Source organism: Triticum dicoccoides, chromosome 4A, assembly GCF_002162155.2.
Source record: "Triticum dicoccoides isolate Atlit2015 ecotype Zavitan chromosome 4A, WEW_v2.0, whole genome shotgun sequence".
NCBI lineage: Eukaryota > Viridiplantae > Streptophyta > Magnoliopsida > Poales > Poaceae > Triticum > Triticum dicoccoides.
The window spans coordinates 507993515-508013916 of NC_041386.1; the positions used below are offsets into that span (position 1 = coordinate 507993515).

The window sequence follows — 20402 nt, forward strand, 5'->3', positions numbered from 1 at the left end:
AAAGCTTTATTTTGACTATAAGCATTAGGAGAATTTAGCACGGATTGCAACAAGGAAATACAATCTATCAAAGAGCAATCTATCTATACCTATACTAATTACCGACTCCCTAATAATTCCCACGTTAATTAGAAAATAGGAGTCGTACACCTAATGATGGGACCGAGTTATTACGGTCTAGATTAACCCATACAATTTGAGGCTGAAAAAATTAAGTTTGCTTATTAAACAGACTGATTCACAAAGCCCAAAATCATTGGACGGCTGAGTCAGAAGAAAAGGCCCATAGCATCGTGAGTCAAGAAAAGGCCCGTAGCGCTCTCCACCGTCTCTTCCATTACCAAATAAAAAAGAGACCCCTGTTCACAAAAAAGGAGACCTGAACCAATCCTAATTTCTTTCTCAATCTCATCTCTCTCTCTCTCGAACTCCCAGGTCTCTCCGCATCTCCCCATGATGACCAGATCCATGTCTCTCAAATTGGAGCAAGGAATTTGGGCATGGATCCCTCTCTCAATCATGTCTCTCTCTTTCTCTCAAACTCTCAGGTCTCTTCTCTCCTCACCTCAAATTGCAGCACTTTTATCCTCACTTCAAATTTCATCAAGGACTCTTCTATCCTCACCTCAAATTGCAGCAAGGACGTTGGGGCGTGGATCTCCTGCGCTCAACGAGGTTATCACAATAAATTATTTTCCTCATGTGGATCAGGTTCCCCTTCTCACATTGATTTTCTTTTTGCTAGATTGGATTCAAAAAAAATCTAAGGATTCAATTTCAAATCTAATCTTCTCACGTATGCTCTTTGGATACGTCACAGAGATCGGCTCGGGGCAGAACTAAGCCCATAAGGCTAGCTTATAAATTAAGCCTGCAGCCTAACATAGACCATCTCAAATCAAGGAGGCTCTGTGCGTTGTCAGCATCGTCATTGGTCAGATTCTCCTATTAGGTGCGATAGTTGCCTCTGTTCAGCTGCTTTTCACCCAATTTTTAGATGATTATTTTTTATGTTGGTTCAATCACATTGTTAGGCTTTGCACTTGCTATGTCATACAAACTAATCTTTCTTTCCGATTATAAAGTCTTTGATTTGGCTAAGACTATAACAAGTTCTAATCTTCACTGTTCGCTTACAGGTCAAATTCTTTTGTTTTCAATTGAAACAATGGCATACGATATGCTCGATGTGATTAACAATGGGAAGGATTCCTGGAAAGTGAAGGTCAGAGTAATTAGGCTATGGGACGCCATTAACCTCAATAATAATGAACTAATTAGCCTTGACATGATACTGCTTGATGAACAGGTCAGTTTATTGGTAAAAGGATTTTTTTTTCAACATAAATAGGTCACTATAATTTAAATACCAATGCATCTTCTCGCTGCATTATAATGTTTCAGGGCACTATGATACATGCGAAGGTAATAAAACATATGGTTAACAAGTTCAGGCCATTGATCCAAGAAGGTTTAGTCTACATGATAGCAAATTTCAAGGTTACATCTGCCATGAATTTCCGTCCAGTTGAAGGCGACAAGATTATTAACTTCTTGCACACAACAAAAATTCAAGAGATTAAGGGACTTAAAAATATCAGAATAGCAGAACAAAGTTTCATGTTTTGTAGTGTTGAAGTTCTTTCCAGAAGAGATGGCCAGAGGATGTACTTATCCGGTATGATTGTATTTGTTTAAATTATTAACTTGAATCTTCAACACATATTAATACCATCTTATTTAGCAGATGTCATTGGGGTAGCAAGTTATATAGGGAATATTGAAGAGACGGAGACAACTCATGGGATTTCCAAGATTCGAGATATTGTACTTCGAATTGAGTAAGTACACTTAAATAAAATTGTATGAATAAAATATCATGGCTGCTCATAGTCATGTCTGTTGGAATATACAGGGATCAAAAAGTTAATATTAGACTCTGGGGCAATAAGGTTGACCAAATTGATGAAGATTCTGTGGGACGTGTTGTCATAGTAACATCAACAACGGTTAGAAAATTGAAAGGTTTGTATTTATATCAATCAAGGGTAAGTAGTGTTATGCATGTCTTTTTTGTATTCGAAATTTAATATCAAGTGCTTGCAGAGTACTCGCTGTCATCTACAGGTGCGACCAAAGTATATATCGATTTGGATATCCCTGAAACAACTGAGCTCCAAACGAGGTGCAACCGTTTTTTGCAATAATATGAAGAAATCCTATTTAGTCATGTACATGGATACTTACCTCATGCGAAAATAGGTATTGCTTGGAAGATGATATCATAGAGGAAACAGGGCCGGAAGCCCACTTGCAAGGAACAATTCAAGAACAAATGCTCTATAACAGAAAGACACTAAGAGAAATAACTGAAATTGCATATGAATCTGAAAAAATAGGTATTTATGATTAACTTTTAAATTCTTTTTTCATATGTTTTATGTGCTAATTTAACCTACAATGGACAGGAAAAGTTCTATACTGCAGAAGCAACCATTAAGTCAATTGATACATCAGATGAGTGGTACTACATAGGATGCGGCAAATGTAACAAAAAACTACAAAAAGAAGGGAATCACTTCTACTGTCCAAAATGTGAGAAAGAACCTGAGAAGACATGTCCAAGGTAAATTTGATAATATCTCATGTTTTAGGTAGTAATTTATCCTCCACTTACCAGATGTGTCATTTTGTTACTAGGTACAAACTTAAGCTAGAGATATGTGATCATACTGCAACCACAACTTGCACCATGTTTGAGACAGAAGCAAAAAAACTGATTAAGCAATCTGCAAGATTCTTGATAGATAGGGATGACTGTGATATCCATGAGCAGGCAGAAAATTTTTAGAAAATATGTGGGCAGAGATTGATTTTTCAGTTCAGACTGAATGACTATAATTTCAAGTACGGTTACCAAGATTACACTGTTCATAGAATATTTTTTATGGACTCTGAAGAAGATTCGTCGGTACAACACGTTAATGTTGAACAGGTATCGTCTATTTGTACTACGATGCTCCATAACATTTTGTATATGTGCATGCCATATTTTATAATGAATGTTTATGGAAACTAACTCAATTTGTCATGTTTTTGTAGAACACTGCGAAGGGCACTAAAAAGTCTAGGACTAGGAACACATGTCGCGTTGTACATTCTGATGAAGAATCAAAAGAGGATAGCCAGGAGAAAGATGAATGCAAATTCAAGGAATCTAGCCCCAAAAGAAAGCGTACAATAAGCATTACTGAAGACGAAGATTCCGAAAAAGATGGAACTGAGAATTATTCAAAGACCAGCATAACGCTTACTGGTGTTGATAAGGGATCTAAGAAGAAAGGAATTCAGAATGATAACCATGTAAGTTTCTTGGTGCATTTTCATGTTCTTTCATAGTTGTTGTACACCTCTCTAACTGGTATAAATGTTCGCAGGAGCAAGTGAACAAATTATCACTTTCAAAAACTATAAAGCAAGAATCAGAGGATGATGAACTCACTATTGACCAGACTAAAAGGGGTAGGAGACGGAGCACAGGTCGTGCTGCACATCTTGACGATGAATCAAAAGTTGAAGGTAGTCAGGAAATAAACAAATGCAAATATATGGAATCAAGCCCCAAGAGGAAGCGTGTTGTACGCAAATGCGCCGGTGTTGATCAGGAGCATAATGATTCAAGGCCTAGGACAAGGCTTAGTTGTGTCGATAAAAAATCACTGACCAAAGGCATTCAGAAGTCTGGTGTATTCAGGACTCGAAAGGCAAGTCACTAATTAGTGGAGATCTGTTAATTTAGGATGTAGTACAATAGATGGGAAAATCACATTTGTACTTTATATGAACTTCGTCATTGTTTAAGATATTTGTAATAAACGTAAAGGCATACCTTTGTGTTAGTAAGTTATTATTCTCTCTATTATTCAGAAGTAAATGTTTGGTGTAATTCTGAATAGTCTAAAACAATTCAATCTTAGTTACATTAGTTGCTTGCTATATGAAGAAAGCATGACAGCTAAAAGAACAATTATGTGGTTCATGGTTGAGTCCATATTTGATTCTGTTGTAGCATTTGATTGCCAGCATCAGGAACTGATTTCTCTCCGTAAGTGCATCCCTTTTAATTAGAAACAGTTGATTTCTCTCCGTAAGTGCATCCCTTTTAATTAGAAACAGCAGTGGAGTTTATCCATCCTGTTCGCCAAATTTGTACCAGGTGCCAACTCTGGTAGGAATTAATTAGGGTGCTCTCTTCATATGTGCTAGCCTCCCCAAGCTAGCCGGTGGAGGGATTGATCAGCTACCCTTTTTTACATGGATCAGATAGCTTTTTGGTATGACTAACCTCCCTACAGAATCAATCAATTTTTTTGCTTTGCTAGCTTGGTTGGGCACACACGTTTACAGAGGAGGTCCTGATTCAGTGATTTCTTGAAGTCAGTTTTCAGCTTGACCTGTGTTGCGTGCATAGAGATTTCACATACACTAAGCCTGGGGCATAACCAATTCTATCTGTCACCCTAGCGTACATAGAGATTTCTCATACACTAAGCCTGGGGCATAACCCATTCTACCTGTCGCTTAGCTCTGACGTACATGCTCCAGTACGCACTGCATTCCGTCTTGCCATCTAGCCCTATCATGTGTGGCCGACCATGACTCAAGTTTAGACTGGAATTAAATATTGGTTTTTCCATGAAGACATGTAGATAAGCACGAGTTCTGGATGGTTAAACACACGGATAGAAATTTGAATGAAATACATAGACTATACGTGTATGGAACGGAGACGTGCATATATAAGACATACATCGCTAAGACTAACTGCTCGGATCTAAACGTACGCGTGACAAATTCTACACAACAAAATCCTCTTATCTCTCTTTTGGTAATTTTTTTGGTAAAATATAGTATCAAGTCAATTCGTCTCGCCGTCGATCACATCCTTCATCCCGGCAAGACAGCACCTCTGATCTCAACCTACATCACGTACATGCGATAATTAATCCTTACACGGCAAGCAGTAACGAGCGAATAGGTTGTGTGCCAATACTTGCAGGTATTCATTACCAACTTCCACTATTATATGCATCAACTCCGTAATCTCATCACATATGCTTTGTTAATTGCAACTACAGAGAAATTGATGAACAAACATCAAAATTAGTTTGCCAATTACAAACCATATAGTATGTCCTCTGCTTAAAAGGTAATAACACATGTACATGATCTACAATTCTTTGTTGGCATACTATCAGTAGGAGAACAGGAATATTTCCAGGAAACTGATTGATCCAGACAACATCCTTCAAAACAATGTGGTACCTGACATGTATACATTAAACTTATCGTCAGCAACTAAGAATTTCCGGACAAGTAAAATAAGGTGCTTACAAGATGTCCTCACTATCATTTACTGCTTACATACTTTGTGATAACCCTGATGAGGAATAAAATTCTTAGAAAGTTAAATATGATTGGATTTCGACTATCAATATGATAATAGCCCATCCAAGTGCATGGGTCAACTATCAAAATACTTGATACTCTTTGCATGTTGTTGTTCTTGGACAAAATCCTTACATTTTCCCTCATATTTTTCAGGATTAACTACCTGCAGTCAGCATGCGTCGAACTCGCAATGGACTCGACAAAAACAACAATAGGTATTCGTTACCACAATATAAAAACAATTTTATACCCATTAATTTACCTAGATTATTAAAATGGCACCAAAATCTAATGTAGCAATGAAAGACCTGACAAAGCAACCTCCAAACTTGCCACTCTACAATCTAATGATAATCAACCAGACATCATTAGAGCAGCAATGAAGGATGCTGCACGGAAAAGGAAAGAAATACTTCAGCAGAAAAGGAATCAGGTGCTTATAAGATGTCCTCACTAGCATGTACTTAATTTTTGTTGCGATGTTCCCAATGAGGAATAGATTTTAATTTCTACAGTCAAGGTTAAATGCCAGATCTTTGCCTCCAGAAAGGAAATACTGCTAACTTCCATATACTTAATTCTATCTGCATGTTGTTGCTCTCAAACAAAGCGTTACAATTTTTCCCTCATTTCAGGATTCACTAGCTGCACTCAACTTGCGTCGAAGTAACGTGGACCAAATCAAAACAATAGAAGGTATTCATTACCCCAATACCAAAAAATAATTATATAGCCATTAATTTTCCTGGATTATTCAAATGATACCAAAATATAATACAGCAATATATTGGGTGATCAAACAATACAAATACCTAAGCAAGGAACCTCACAGCTTGCGACAGTAGAATCTAATGATAGTCAATTAGATATTATCAGAGCAGCAAGGAAGGAAGCTAGACGAAAAAGGAAAGAGATACTCCAGCTGAAAAGGGAAAAGAAACGAATAAGGACAGAAAAGGACTATAATGGCTGTGAAGTATCAAATATAGCAAAGGATGTCACTCAAGTTTCAAATTTGGGAAAACCAAATTGCGTTTGTGAATTTTGCAATGCCATTATGTGGCATGGAGAGAGAAGCACAAACACACGTAACATCACAGTTCCAAAATTTGGTCTCTGCTGCAAGGAAGGGAAAATTAAATTACCACCACTGAAGCAAGCTCCGTTGTATCTCCGACAGCTACTACGTTACAATGAAAGAGGAGAGTCATCCAATTTTCGCCAGAACATCAGGTTGTACAACTCCATGTTCGCGTTCACTTCAATGGGAGGAAAGGTTGACTATGAAATTAATAAGCAGACACCTGGACCATATGTTTTCCGTTTGAATGGCCAAAACAACCATCACATTGGCACTTTACTTCCTAAAGATGACATGACGAAACCAAAATTTGCCCAATTGTACATACATGACACAGAAAATGAAGTGCGTAACAGGATTACTGCATCAACTTCAATGGAGAGTAAGGCAAAGCCAGATGAAAACATTGTCAAAGGTCTACTAGAGATGCTAGATGAGCACAATGTTTTAGTCAAATCGTTTCGTATGGCAAGGGACAGGTTCAAAAACCGAGATATTAAAGATGTAAGACTAAGATTGATCAACAAAAGGTCGAAAGATGGACGACAATACAACCTCCCATCTGCCTCAGAAGTTGCAGCACTAATTATCGGGGAACAAGATGGAGAAAATGATGAATTTGATATAATAATTGAGACCAAAGACAGAATGTTACAGAGGATTTCGGAGTTGCACCCAAGCTATATGTCAATGAAATACCCCTTGCTTTTTCCATATGGAGAAGATGGGTTCAGACCAGAAATAGAGTATCAAAAAAAGAGAGGCGACAAAGGTAAGAGAAAGTATGTAACAATGCTGGAGTTTTATGCATATCGCATCCAACAACGTCTTAACCAAGCAACAACCTTGCAAATGAGTGGACACTTGTTCCTACAGTTCTTAGTTGATGCAGCAACGTGCATTGAACAATGGAAACTAAATTGGTACAGCACAAACCAAGGTAAGCTGAGGACAGAACTATACAGAGGACTGCATGATGCAATAGAAAATGGAGATACACGAACTGAACAAGTTGGCCAAAGAATCATACTACCCTCAACATATAATGGTAGCCCTAGAAATAAGCAGCAAAACTACCAAGATGCCATGGCGATTTGTCGTTGGGCTGGCTATCCTGATCTCTTCATCACTTTTACATGCAATCCGAAATGGCCGGAAATACAGGATATGTTGGATCTAATTCCAGGCCAGAAACCTGAAGATTGTCCAGACATTGTTGCCAGAGTATTCATGTTAAAACTGAAGGAACTTATGAATGACATAAAGAACAAGAAGTGTTTCGGACAAACAATTGCGAGTAACTTTACCAACCAACTACAGATTTACTATTGCCTAGGTGATTGTCCTAAATCATTTCTTCTCAAATTTCTTTACTTGCATGCAGTTGTCTACACGATAGAGTTCCAAAAAAGAGGCCTCCCTCATGCACATATACTGGTGTTTCTACATCCAGATGATAAAGATCCCAGTCCTTCCCAGATCGACAAAATCATATCAGCCGAAATTCCCGACAAGAATAGTGATCCAGATGGGTATGAAGCAGTGCAAAATTACATGATACATGGTCCCTGTGGTCAAGCACACCCAAAATCACCATGCATGGTCGATAAAAGTTGTGCCAAACATTTCCCCAAGAGTTTTTGCACTGAAACTACAATAGATGAAGATAACTATCCAGTATATAGAAGACGAGATGATGGCAATACTGTGGACAAAAACGGAGTGAAGCTAGACAATAGATTTGTTGTGCCATACAATAGAAACATACTGGTCAAGTATCAAGCCCACATAAATGTTGAATGGTGCAACAGATCAAGGTCTATAAAGTATTTATTCAAATACATCCACAAAGGAGAAGATCGAACAACTGTATTAATAGAAACAGAAGAGCAACAAAGAGAAACAAGAGGTGTCAAATTAACAAACAGGGACGACGATATCAAGAGATACCTTGATGCTCGGTACATATCTGGATGTGAAGCCGCATGGTACATATTTCAGTTTCCTCTTCAGTATAGAGAGCCTGCGGTTGAAAGGTTACAATTTCACCTAGAAAATGAACATGTTGTGGTATTCCCAGACTCGATGGATTTAGATAAAATCATATCTCGGCCTAACATAGAAAAGACAATGTTCACAGAATGGATGACAGCCAACCAATTGCATGAGGAAGCTCGCAGTTTGACGTATGCACAGTTTCCAACCAAATGGACTTGGCATGCAAAAGAGAAAGAATGGAGGAAAAGACGTGGTGGTAAAAAAACAATAGGCAGGATTTACTATGCACAACCAACAAGCGGTGAAAAATACTACTTGAGAATGCTTCTAAATACCGTGAAAGGATGCAGATCCTATGAAGAAACCCGAACAGTTGATGGGGTTGTACATCCAACATACAAATCTGCATGTTATGCTCTTGGGCTACTTAATGACGACAAGGAGTGGGATGACTGCATCAAGGAAGCATCCCATTGGGCCTCTGCTCCTCAAATGCGCCAACTTTTCTGCACAATACTTTTATTTTGCAAGGTGACTGATCCTGCAAAGTTGTGGCAAACAAACTGGGAGTTACTATCTGAGGACATCCAACGTCGGCAAAGAAGAATACTCAATTTTCAGGCCCTAGAACTCAATTCATTGCAAATAAAGAGCCTCCTCTTGGCAGAGATCGAACACCTATTAGCTAAAGGTGGTAAGTCCCTCAAAGATTTTCCAGGAATGCCACCACCAGATAGTTCGATTCTTCAAGATATAAATAATAGATTAATAAATGAGGAACTAAACTACGATAAAGATTCTTTAAGAATAGAGCACACAGAGTTACTACAAAAGTTAAATCAAGATCAGAGGATGGCTTTTGCTGTTATAATACAATCAGTTAGCAGCAGTTGTGGAAAACTGATTTTTGTTGATGGATATGGTGGAACTGGAAAGACATTTCTGTGGAAAGCAGTCACGACAAAATTAAGATCCGAAGGAAAAATAGTTCTAGCAGTAGCTTCAAGTGGTATAGCAGCACTTCTTTTACAGGGTAGAAGAACAACTCATTCAAGATTTCACATTCCGCTCAAAATCACAAACGAGTCGACATGCAACATCAAGCAAGGAACATTTCTCGCGGAACTAATAAAGAAAACTTCACTGATAATATGGGATGAAGCACCTATGACACACAAGCACTGTTTTGAGGCATTAGACAAGAGTTTGAGAGACATACTTCGATTCACAAATGAGGATGCCGAGCATAGACCGTTTGGAGGAATGACAGTAGTCTTGGGAGGTGACTTCAGACAAATCCTACCAGTTATACCAAAGGGGAAAAGGGAACATATCATTTCGGCATCTATAAAGAGATCCTACCTATGGAAGAACTTTGAGGAGTACCGACTCACAGAAAATATGCGTCTGAATTCATCCGAAGGTAGACCAGAAGAGAAAGCAAAGACAGCTGAATTTGCAAACTGGATACTAAACATCGGCGATGGCACAACAGCAACAATAGATGATGAAGACTGGGTTAGCATCCCAGAAGACCTTATTTTAAATAAAGGAGATGACCCAAAAGCATCTATAGTTAATAACACATACCTTGAATTACACAACAAGTACACTGATAGAACATACCTAGAGGAAAGAGCGATCCTGTGCCCAAGGAACGAGACTGTTGACCAGATTAACACCTACATCATGAGTCAAATTCCTGGAGAAGAGGTAACCTATCTCAGTTCAGATACAACATGCAAGGCAATGTCTACGGTGGAAGACAAAGATATGTTGTACCCAACTGAATTTCTAAATAGTCTAACATTTTCTGGAATACCAGATCATGAACTGAGGCTGAAAATAGGATTACCAGTAATGCTTATGAGGAACATCAATCAAAGTGCAGGACTTTGCAATGGGACAAGACTAACAATAACACAGCTAGGAAAGTGTTTCATCGAAGGCCAGGTCATAACAGGTACTAACATTGGTGACAAAGTTTACATCCCACGAATTATTATCTCACCAAGTGATTCAAAATGGCCTTTCATTCTGAAAAGGAGACAATACCCAATATCAGTGTGCTTTGCTATGACAATAAACAAAAGTCAGGGGCAATCTCTCAAAAAGGTTGGACTCTACTTAGAAAGGCAAGTGTTCACACATGGCCAACTCTATGTTGCAATGTCAAGGGTTACCAGCAGAAATGGATTGCGGATACTTATATCAGATGAAGAGCGTCCATCCGACAAGGTTGCAAAAAACATTGTTTACAAGGATATATGATAGATATTTTTTTAATAACTAGAATTAGAAGTTAAGAACAAATACAAACATTCTTAAATGACCAAATATAATGTGTTCCAGACATAGCAGCCTTTTTTTTCTGGAAAGACATAGCAGCCTTAACTGTTTTAAATTGGTTTTTAAAATTGTTTTAAATGGTTATCTCTGAAATATTATATTTTTCAGCAAGGTACTTCTCTCTGCATTTACAGGTAAACAAAAATATGCAAGCAAGGGCTAACAACTGATTTGACAAGATCAATACCAGTTATATATTTATGCATTAGGGACGTGGCTCTAAAGTTACAGAGCCATTGAAGAACCAAGATCATTTTCTCAATTACTATAAAATTTCTTTCTTACATAGCCTACCACCAGTCATATCCAATTTCACAAATAATAGAAAATACTGGAACAAGTAATTTTGTAGCTGCATCTGCCAGCAATTTCCTTGATGGCTCCTCTACCATCGTCTCTCAAGTACACTTTACAGCAAGATGCAAACATACGCTGCTCAAATTTATTTAATACAAAGAGGAAATGGTAAGGCAAAGGGAGATATGCACCTGTTCGTGCAAACACACAGTAAAGAGGAAAAGATACATACTGAATGGATAAGATAATGCCACTTTCTTTGGTAGATGGATAGGAGTTGCCGCCGCTGCTGCTGCATGAGGAAACTCCGCTCAGCAACGCGGGCGCCGGAGGAGATTGCAGCTTCGGCCGAGACGGCGTACCGCACAGCAAAGGGGAACGGCCAGATGGCCGGCGCTCCGGCCGGCGATGTGATGCGATTCGCCGTGGAGGACTATAGAAGGTTAATGATGCACGCACTATCCATGAGATCCACCGGCGAAGCCGCTCTCATGGCGCCGGTCAGAGGGGCGCGCACTAGACACGACGGCAGCGCCGACCGCGGCCGCCGAAACCCGCTGCTCATGCTATCAAAAATCTGTAACTAATAAAAATGCGCACATCTAAATGGACATTAGCCACAGTGTAACTCACTACAGAAAATACAATTTCTATTCTAAATGGACATCACAACTCCCTACAAATAAATTACGGTCTAAATACATCCAGTTCTGCGTCAAGTAATTTCGAAAAAAGGGAGTATATTACACAAAATGAAACTCATAAAAAGAAAATACAGATGATAGCAAAATCTAATTGTTGAGTATACAATTTACCCAAGGAGTATTTGAAGGAGTTATAGAATTGATCGTGCAAAGTAGTAAGTTTAGGGGTATATGATAATATTTTTAATTTTAATCTCAAGAAAAAATATTTAAAAAATTGTGGTTTCTCAAAATAACATACTTAGCACCCATATTTATATCCAACAGTACATCCATTAAGGCCACAAAAAAACATAGCAAAAAAACAAAAATCATAGCAAAATCTAATTGTGTAGCACACAATTCACCAAACAATTTTCTGAAGAAGACCTAGAATTGATCGCTATCGAGCAAAGTACTAAGGTTAACAAAAAAAATCCTAATTTCAAATTCAATCTCAAGTAACAAATTTATAAAATACATTGTAGCTTCTCAAAAGAAAAAGTTTAGCAATCTTTATATCCAAGAGTACGTCATTGAGACCATAAATAACCCGTGCAAACTGATATCCGTGCCTTTCAAGAAAGTTTATGTTTTACCCCACAATAAATGTACTAGCCCGTGCAAACGCACGGGTAGACGACTAGTTATCATAATTAAATTCTTTGAAATTCAAAATAGTGAGTTTATTAATATCTAGGGTTTTGAATTCTTCAATCCCACTTTTATCAATTTTAGCATCAAGATCTAAAAACTCTGAATTTTTGGAACGCCTTCTAGGTAAAGGTGGATCATATTCAGTCCCATCATATTGCAAAACAAAGATTTAATAGGGGACACATCAATAACTTTTAGATCTTCATCTTTATTTTCATAAAAATTTGAAGAACACGCTTTCATAAAGCAATTTTTCTTAGCACGCATCCTAGTGGTTTTTTCTTTGCACTCATCAATGGAAATTCTCATGGATTTGAGAGAATCATTGATATCATGCTTAGGAGGAATAGATCTATGTTTTAAAGAATCAACATCAAGAGAAATTCTATCAACGTTCCTAGCCAATTCATCAACTTTAAGCAATTTCTCTTCCAGCAAAGCATTGAAATTCTTTTGCGAATTCATAAACTCTTTAACACTAGTCTCAAATTCAGAGGGCATCTTATTAAAATTTCCATAAGAATTGTTGTAGGAATTACCATAATTATTAGAGGAATTGCTAGGATAAGGCCTAGAATTAAAGTTTCCTCTATACGCGTTGTTACCAAAATTATTCCTACCAACAAAATTCACATCCATAGATTCATTATTATTCTCAATCAAAGTAGACAAAGGCATATCATTAGGATCAGAAGAAATACTCTTACTAGCAAATAATTTCATAAGTTCATCCATCTTTCCACTCAAAACATTAATTTCTTCTATCGCATGAATTTTTTTATTAGTAGATCTTTCAGTGTGCCATGAAAATAATTAACCATAATATTATCTAGGAGTTTAGTAGCTTATCCTAAAGCGATTTCCATAAAAGTGCCTCCCGCAGCCGAATCTAAAAGATTTCCAGAAGCGAAATTCAATTCGGCATAAAAATTTTTGTATAATCATCCACAAATTCAAACCATGAGTGGAGCAATTGCGTATCATTAATTTCATCCTCTCCCAGCTTGTGCAACATGTTTATGATCATGTTGCTTAAAATTCATGATATCGTTTCTAAGAAAGATGATCTTAGCGGGAGGAAAATACTTAGAGATGAAAGCATCTTTGCACTTATTCCAAGAATCAATACTATTTTTAAGCAAAGACGAAAACCAAGCTTTAGCACGATCTCTAAGCGAAAAAGGAAATAGCTTCAATTTAACAATATCATTATCAACATCTTTCTTCTTTTGCATATCACACAAATCAACGAAGCTATTTAGATAAGTAGCGGCATCTTCACTAGGAAGGCCGGTGAATTGATCTTTCATGACAAGATTCAACAAAGCAGCATTGATTTCACAAGATTCAGTATCGGTAAGAGGAGCAATCAGAGTGCTAAGGAAATTATTATTGTTGGTATTGGTAAAGTCACATAATTTGGTATTATCTTGAGCCATCATGACAAACAAGCAATCCAACACACGAGCAAACGAGAAACAAGCGAAAAAGAGGCGAACGGAAAAGAGAGGGTGAATAAAACGGCAAGGGTGAAGTGGGGGAGAGGAAAACAAGAGGCAAATGGCAAATAATGTAATGCGGGAGATAAGGGTTGTGATGGGTACTTGGTACGTTGACTTTTGCGTAGACCTCCCCGGCAACGGCGCCAAAAATCCTTCTTGCTACCTCTTGAGCACTGCGTTGGTTTTCCCTTGAAGAGGAAAGGGTGATGCAGCAAAGTAGCGTAAGTATTTCCCTCAGTTTTTGAGAACCAAGGAATTAATCCAGTAGAAGGCTACGCGCGAGTCCCTCGTACCTACACAAAACAAATAAATCCTTGCAACCAACGCGATAAGGGGTTGTCAATCCCTACACGGTCACTTGCGAGAGTGAGATCTGATAGATATGATAGGATAATATTTTTGGTATTTTTATGATAAAGATGCAAAATAAAATAAAAGCAAAATAAAAAGCAACGGAAATAACTAAGTGTCAGAAGATTAATATGATGAAGATAGACCCGGGAGCCATAGGTTTCACTAGTGGCTTCTCTCAAGAGCATAAGTATTTTACGGTGGGTGAACAAATTACTGTTGAGTAATTGACAGAATTGAGCATAGTTATGAGAATATCTAGGTATGATCATGTATATAGGCATCACGTCCGAGACAAGTAGACCGACTCCTGTCTGCATCTACTACTATTACTCCACACATCAACCGCTATCCAGCATGCATCTAGAGTATTAAGTTCATAAGAACAGAGTAACGCCTTAAGCAAGATGACATGATGTAGAGGGATAAATTCATGCAATTTGATAAAAACCTCATATTGTTATCCTCGATGGTAACAATACAATACGTGCCTTGCTGCCCCTACTATCACTGGGAAAGGACACCGCAAGATTGAACCCAAAGCTAAGCACTTCTCCCATTGCAAGAAAGATCAATCTAGTAGACCAAATCAAACTGATAATTCGAAGAGACTTGCAAAGATAACCAATCATACATAAAAGAATTCAGAAGATTAAAATATTGTTCATAGATAAAAAAGAACATGTTATGGTAGACGGATGAAGTACATACTGGTGAATAACAATATATAAGATATTCAGAAGCATGATGTCCAAATTAAGCAGATCGCATTGCGATAGAGTAGAATGACAGTATTTGAATTTGAAAACATGTTATCATGAATGGAATAGGTACTGAAAAACAGGAAGGCATGCCATATTTACATGCATGATCAGCAGACTAAGCACAAGGCATTGCAGTAGAGTAGATGGACTCCAGGACATTATATGCATGTTATACCCATATCATGGGCCAACTTAGAGCAAGGACCTTGTGGGGTGAATAGGATTCATCATCTTTCTGCAAGTCTTGTGAAGAACTGCCTTTACATGTTCCATCATATTGGGTATCATTGACATCAAGTTTGTTGGCCGTTACATTGCTCCATGAGATTCTTGTGGATAAATTAGTGTGTGCAATTATATCTGACATGCATGGAAGACAACTAGTAATTAGATTTATGTAAAGAGTGCATGTAGGAGACGACTAAATAGTAGGACTGGGGTTAACTAGCAGCAATAGGTCTCAAACACTAAAGGGACAGATGAAAGCTACAGAATATGTATCGTTTGTACTCGAGATTAACTAGATGGCACACAAAAGTATTTAAGAACAACATATGTAATACTAGAAGTGGTATAATACTATAATCACCAGCCTATGGGATAGCATTGGCTAATCTAATCTATTATATATAAAAAGTCCTTTACGGGCTAACCAGAAAAAAAATTAGTCTAAAAATTACCACAAAAATTAGAAACATCTAACCGTTAATTTAATAGTCCAAAAAAATATGCCCATTAGATTAGATTTGACTTTAAAATTACCCACCATTGCCATTGTGTTATAAGATATAGTGGGGAAAAAACTTCCCTCACGTCTACCTTTTTTCCTTTAAAAAATCTTAACCTACCGAGGCCAACTTACGAACAGAAGAAGCGATCTAACAAAATCAGAAGAGACCTACGCTCAGGAACCCAAGCTTGCCTAAATCATCTTAACCGCCATTGCCTTGGCAAATTACCACACGAACGATCCAGGCTACCACGTATACATGCTTCCTCCTCTCAGGTCAGCAATCTAGGCTTCCACCCCTACGTCTTTCCTCCTATCTCAGTTTTTACTCAAGCAAATAGGACCGGAAGGCACATGTCGCCCGTCCAAGGTGGCTCACACAACAATATACAGCATGAGGAACGGCCCAAGCCAAGATAGGTATGTTAATCGCTTCTCCCATACAATCCAACCCTACACTGTTCATTTGCATGTGTTCTCTTTTGTTTTTGTTTCCAATACCATATACACTAATCTCACAATCAATCTTACGGCCTATCACATATTCTTTACACCAATCTCACAATCAATCTCATGATTCCATAGACAAACTCATGATAGGTTAGACTTGTACCCATCATAATGTTGCTATTACAGTTACTCCAAATTAATATACACCACCATGATGGCTTTCCCTCAAAGAAGAAAAGGAACTCTCGCAAGCAAGTTCCCCTAATATCCTCAATTGCGCCATCGATCGAGCGAGCCTCCAGTAAGTACCATCTGCACAGATCATGTAGAAATGACATATAGTTTAATCTTTTCTCAAAAGCACCAACAGAAACAAAAGGTATGACAACATAATCAAATAAGCTTTTCATTCATGTCCTAAGTTTCCTTTGTGCTTGTTCGGTGGTTATTGTACATCAACTTTGCATCCTAGATTACAATCTTATGTTATTCTTACAGTTCAATCTTTTCCCAACAGCAAGAACAGAAACGACAGTACAATGCACACCTAAAAAATCTCTTATTTCTACTATGGTATTTATGCTTATGCAGGGCAAGTAATACAACAGAGATAGCTAGAGATGTAAGACTATATAGGGAAAGAAAATACGAAGAAAGAATAATCCAGAACCAGTGACAAAAACAAAATCAATAATCAGTCAAGCTGGTATGACTAAGAGTTAAGTATCAAGGAAGTTCAATCAAGATCTACAATTTGGACATTCAAGAACCTTATATTTCTTTTAGGGGCATGTAAACGACTAAAAATAACACAAAGTGTATGACAGAAAAAAACAAGGATAGAGAAAAAATCACCAAATATGTAAGTTCTATCAAGTTTGTTTCAGTACCAACAAGAACAACTAGACAGTATGAATTTTAAATTGATGTTGAATTAGGAAACTTGAACAGGACGTTGGAGAGGGTAGATATGGAAATTTGGAACGTAAGAAACCCAAGTTGCAAGTTAGTGATGTGATGCAATTTTCTGGTACGAAGAAAGAACTTCAGGTAGAGAGAGAACATGCCATCTTTCAGATTATGCTACCAACAAGCAAGGTTGACTTGCACTATTGAGAGAGCCGCTGGATAACACCAAATTGCTAAGGAAACACAATGGAAAGAGGTGGAAAAACGTCATGAAAAAAATTCAGATTGTACAAGTCCATGTTCGCTTTCATATCAACGGGAGGAAAGGTAGACATAAAAATAAACAATGGTCATGGACCTTATGTATTTGGAATGAATGGCTAAAAATACCACAAAATAGGAACACTACTACCTGAAGGTAAAGATAAAACACGCACAGCGCAGTTATGCACCTATGACCCTACAAATGAGGTAAAAATAGGATTAACGCGTCAGCATCAAAATACAAAAGGGAATCAACCAATCGTCATACTGTCGAGGGCCTTAAAAATATGTTGGATAGAGATAATAGACTAACAAAAACACTCAGAATGGCAACCCAAGTTGCAGGCTTGATTGTGAATGATACAATAGGGAATAGAAAAGGATGTGATATCATTGTTCAGTACAAAGAGATAAGGCCGAGAAGAATATCAAAGAACCATTCATAATTCACGGCTATGCAGTATCCATTATTATTCCCCTACAGAGAAGATATAGAGGAAATATACATTACATATTAAGGTAAGGTGCAAAATTCAAGAGAAAACATGTAACAATTTTGGAATACTATGAGAGTCATATACAACACCATACTAATCAATCAAAACACTTCCTGGTGTGTCAAAAGCTTAAACTACAGTTCAATGTGGATGCCCTTGCATGCATTTTGCAGTACAAACTGGACTGGATCAAAAGACACCAAGGAAACCTAAGAACGAAATTATATGCTGGCTTGCAAGAAGCAATAGAAAGAGAAGATACAAGAGGTGAGCAGGTATGAAAGAGAATACAACTGCCATGTGCCATCCAGCTTCATAGATAGCCCAAGATACAAAGCACAAAACTACCAAGATGCTATGGCAATATGTCAGTGGGCTGGATACGCATACCTTTTTGTGACATTCATGTTGAACGCAGCTTGGCCGGAGATACGGTCTATGCTACAGGAAGTAGGCCAAGCTGCATCGGAAAAACCTGATATTGTTGACTGAGTGTTCCACATAGTTCATGAGAGACATAAGAGAAAGGGGGTACTCAAAACACTTGCATGTAATATCATGCTGACTTGATCAGACCTGTTATTTTCTTTTCTATAGAAAATGAACTAATAACAAGGATAACCATAAGTAGATGGAAAATTAGTACAGTGCGAACTATCCTCAAAATAAAATTGAATTTTTTATGCTAACATGATATGGCAGAACAAATATGATCTACTACTCCTAGAAGTATTGGAAACATGCATCAATATTCGATCGAAATAGCTCAATAATACCAATTGTCGACTCTATATATTATCTAATATTTAAACCTTATTCTATTGTACAAGTCAATAGCGACAACATCCACATATCGTTATAGTTTGTATGTAAAATGCAATAGCACCCATTTTCATATTCACTTATTTTAAAATTAATTATATCTTTGGAAAATAGTAAAACTATACCTAATTACAAATGAACTTATTAATTTCTTAAATTTTTTTAATATGAATGGGGACAAGGGGCCTAACACTTCAGATGCCACTCCCAAGTACGGAAAAAGTGTATGGGGCACAAATAGATTTACATATTTCACTAACAAGTCATACCTTAATGTACATTATATGAAACAAGAAAAAAAATATACCAGTATGAGATAGGCTGGAAAGGAAGAAGGGGGGACCTGCAGGTGAATAATGAGCCGCCGAAGTAGGATGAAGATGACCTGCCGGGGCGCCTCGCTTCGGGACGGCCACGATGCGATGGAAGACACGCCGCCAGCATCCTCACAATTGAGGTGGATTCAAGCTGGATGTGCGAGACGAAATCAACGCCCACGTCGCCTCCAAGGACGCCGACGACCGCGGCACTTCAAGATCGACAAGCTCGCCTCCTCCATTGTGTAGCTTCTCATTGAGCCCTGCTAACCCTCCATCACCGTTCGGCTTAGCAGATCGAGGAGGCGTACAGGGAGCCAAATTAGGCACACAAGATGGCCACCCCGTGCGTGCGGGTGTGTAAGAGCAAGGTCACGGCAAGGAATCAAGAGGGGAAACTGAGGTGGTGTTCGGAATTAAATCCGCAACGCTCGGGTGGAACAAAATTTGTACAGAGGGAATAGAACAAGATGAGAAGGGGATCAGGCAAGAGCACCGTGTGAGACTCATTTTTTTCTTGAGCGGTGAGACTGAATTTTTTTAGGAATGGTGAGACTGTGAGGTGTGTGATGTGTGAGTGCGAGAGAAGTGATCTTATTGGGCTTCCGCCAGAAACAATGCATGCACGCTGTCTACACTTGAAACACCCACTTGGGCTTCCACCAGAAAAAAAACATTTTTTTTAAAAAAACCAAAATTTCCTACTATTAAACAGTGATTGCGTACAGTATTGTACACCCCTAAAAACAGGTGGAGTTCAGATAAGTGCGCTCAGAGTAAATACTAAATTATAGTCTAATTTTCTATGCTGCAAAATGTTCTTAACAAATCAAAATATATATTACATGATCATAAAGAAAACATATTAAACCTGTACCAATCATTGATATTTGAAGTATGCATATGAAAGTACAATTTCATATCAAGTCGGTACAAACTATCATTTAGATCCTATGGCCACATCCGGCAAACACACGGGCTGGGGAGGTGCTCCCAAAAAATTCGATGAGAAAGTCTTCACCCAATATTTCCAAAGAATGAAAGAGAAATTATTCTCATCTTATCATGAAAAAAATACCAAACATATGTCTATGGGTAAAATCATGTTTACAATCATCCTTGACAAACAAACGATAATAATTATAAATGTCATCACACTCGGTTCCAAATTTTCTTTACACAAATAAAATAATTTGTTTTAATTATTAAACTTCAAAGAATTCTAGCCCGCACATCGAGCGGGCCACTTTGCTAGTGGATGATAATTATGGGACAACGTT

The 20402-nt window shown here is 37.9% G+C and overlaps 1 protein-coding gene and 1 long non-coding RNA gene across 12 annotated transcripts; one reads left to right on the plus strand and one right to left on the minus strand.

Annotated features, from left to right (window-relative positions):
- Nucleotides 1–398: 398 nt before the first annotated feature.
- LOC119289025 (replication protein A 70 kDa DNA-binding subunit C-like) lies at nucleotides 399–3934 on the plus strand. The gene is made up of 13 exons (XM_037568464.1): nucleotides 399–548; nucleotides 638–711; nucleotides 821–952; nucleotides 1140–1309; nucleotides 1405–1678; nucleotides 1748–1841; nucleotides 1916–2025; nucleotides 2107–2185; nucleotides 2263–2399; nucleotides 2469–2626; nucleotides 2701–2995; nucleotides 3103–3363; nucleotides 3438–3934. The coding sequence occupies exons 4-10, from the start codon at nucleotides 1169–1171 to the stop codon at nucleotides 2498–2500; spliced, it is 867 nt and encodes a 288-aa protein (XP_037424361.1). The 5' UTR covers nucleotides 399–548; nucleotides 638–711; nucleotides 821–952; nucleotides 1140–1168; the 3' UTR covers nucleotides 2501–2626; nucleotides 2701–2995; nucleotides 3103–3363; nucleotides 3438–3934.
- Nucleotides 3935–5057: 1123 nt separating this feature from the next.
- Nucleotides 5058–11746, minus strand: LOC119286447. Of its 11 annotated transcripts, none has more exons than XR_005140450.1 (6): nucleotides 11409–11746; nucleotides 10502–10567; nucleotides 10157–10232; nucleotides 9925–10000; nucleotides 9750–9829; nucleotides 5058–9071 (listed from the first exon to the last, which is right to left on the minus strand). It is a non-coding gene; the product is annotated as an uncharacterized LOC119286447 (long non-coding RNA). The 11 variants fall into 11 exon arrangements; XR_005140451.1 differs by having other exon boundaries at nucleotides 10502–11311; XR_005140455.1 differs by having other exon boundaries at nucleotides 5058–8645; nucleotides 8866–9071; nucleotides 10502–11746.
- Nucleotides 11747–20402: the final 8656 nt, after the last annotated feature.

Bases quoted from the DNA above. Each gene is read 5' to 3' on its own strand.
- LOC119289025 (XM_037568464.1), top strand. From the start codon at position 1,169: ATGGCATACGATATGCTCGATGTGATTAACAATGGGAAGGATTCCTGG. The intron at 1,842-1,915 runs GTAAGTACACTT...TGGAATATACAG, and splicing joins GATATTGTACTTCGAATTGA to GGATCAAAAAGTTAATATTA. The intron at 2,400-2,468 runs GTATTTATGATT...TACAATGGACAG, and splicing joins ATATGAATCTGAAAAAATAG to GAAAAGTTCTATACTGCAGA.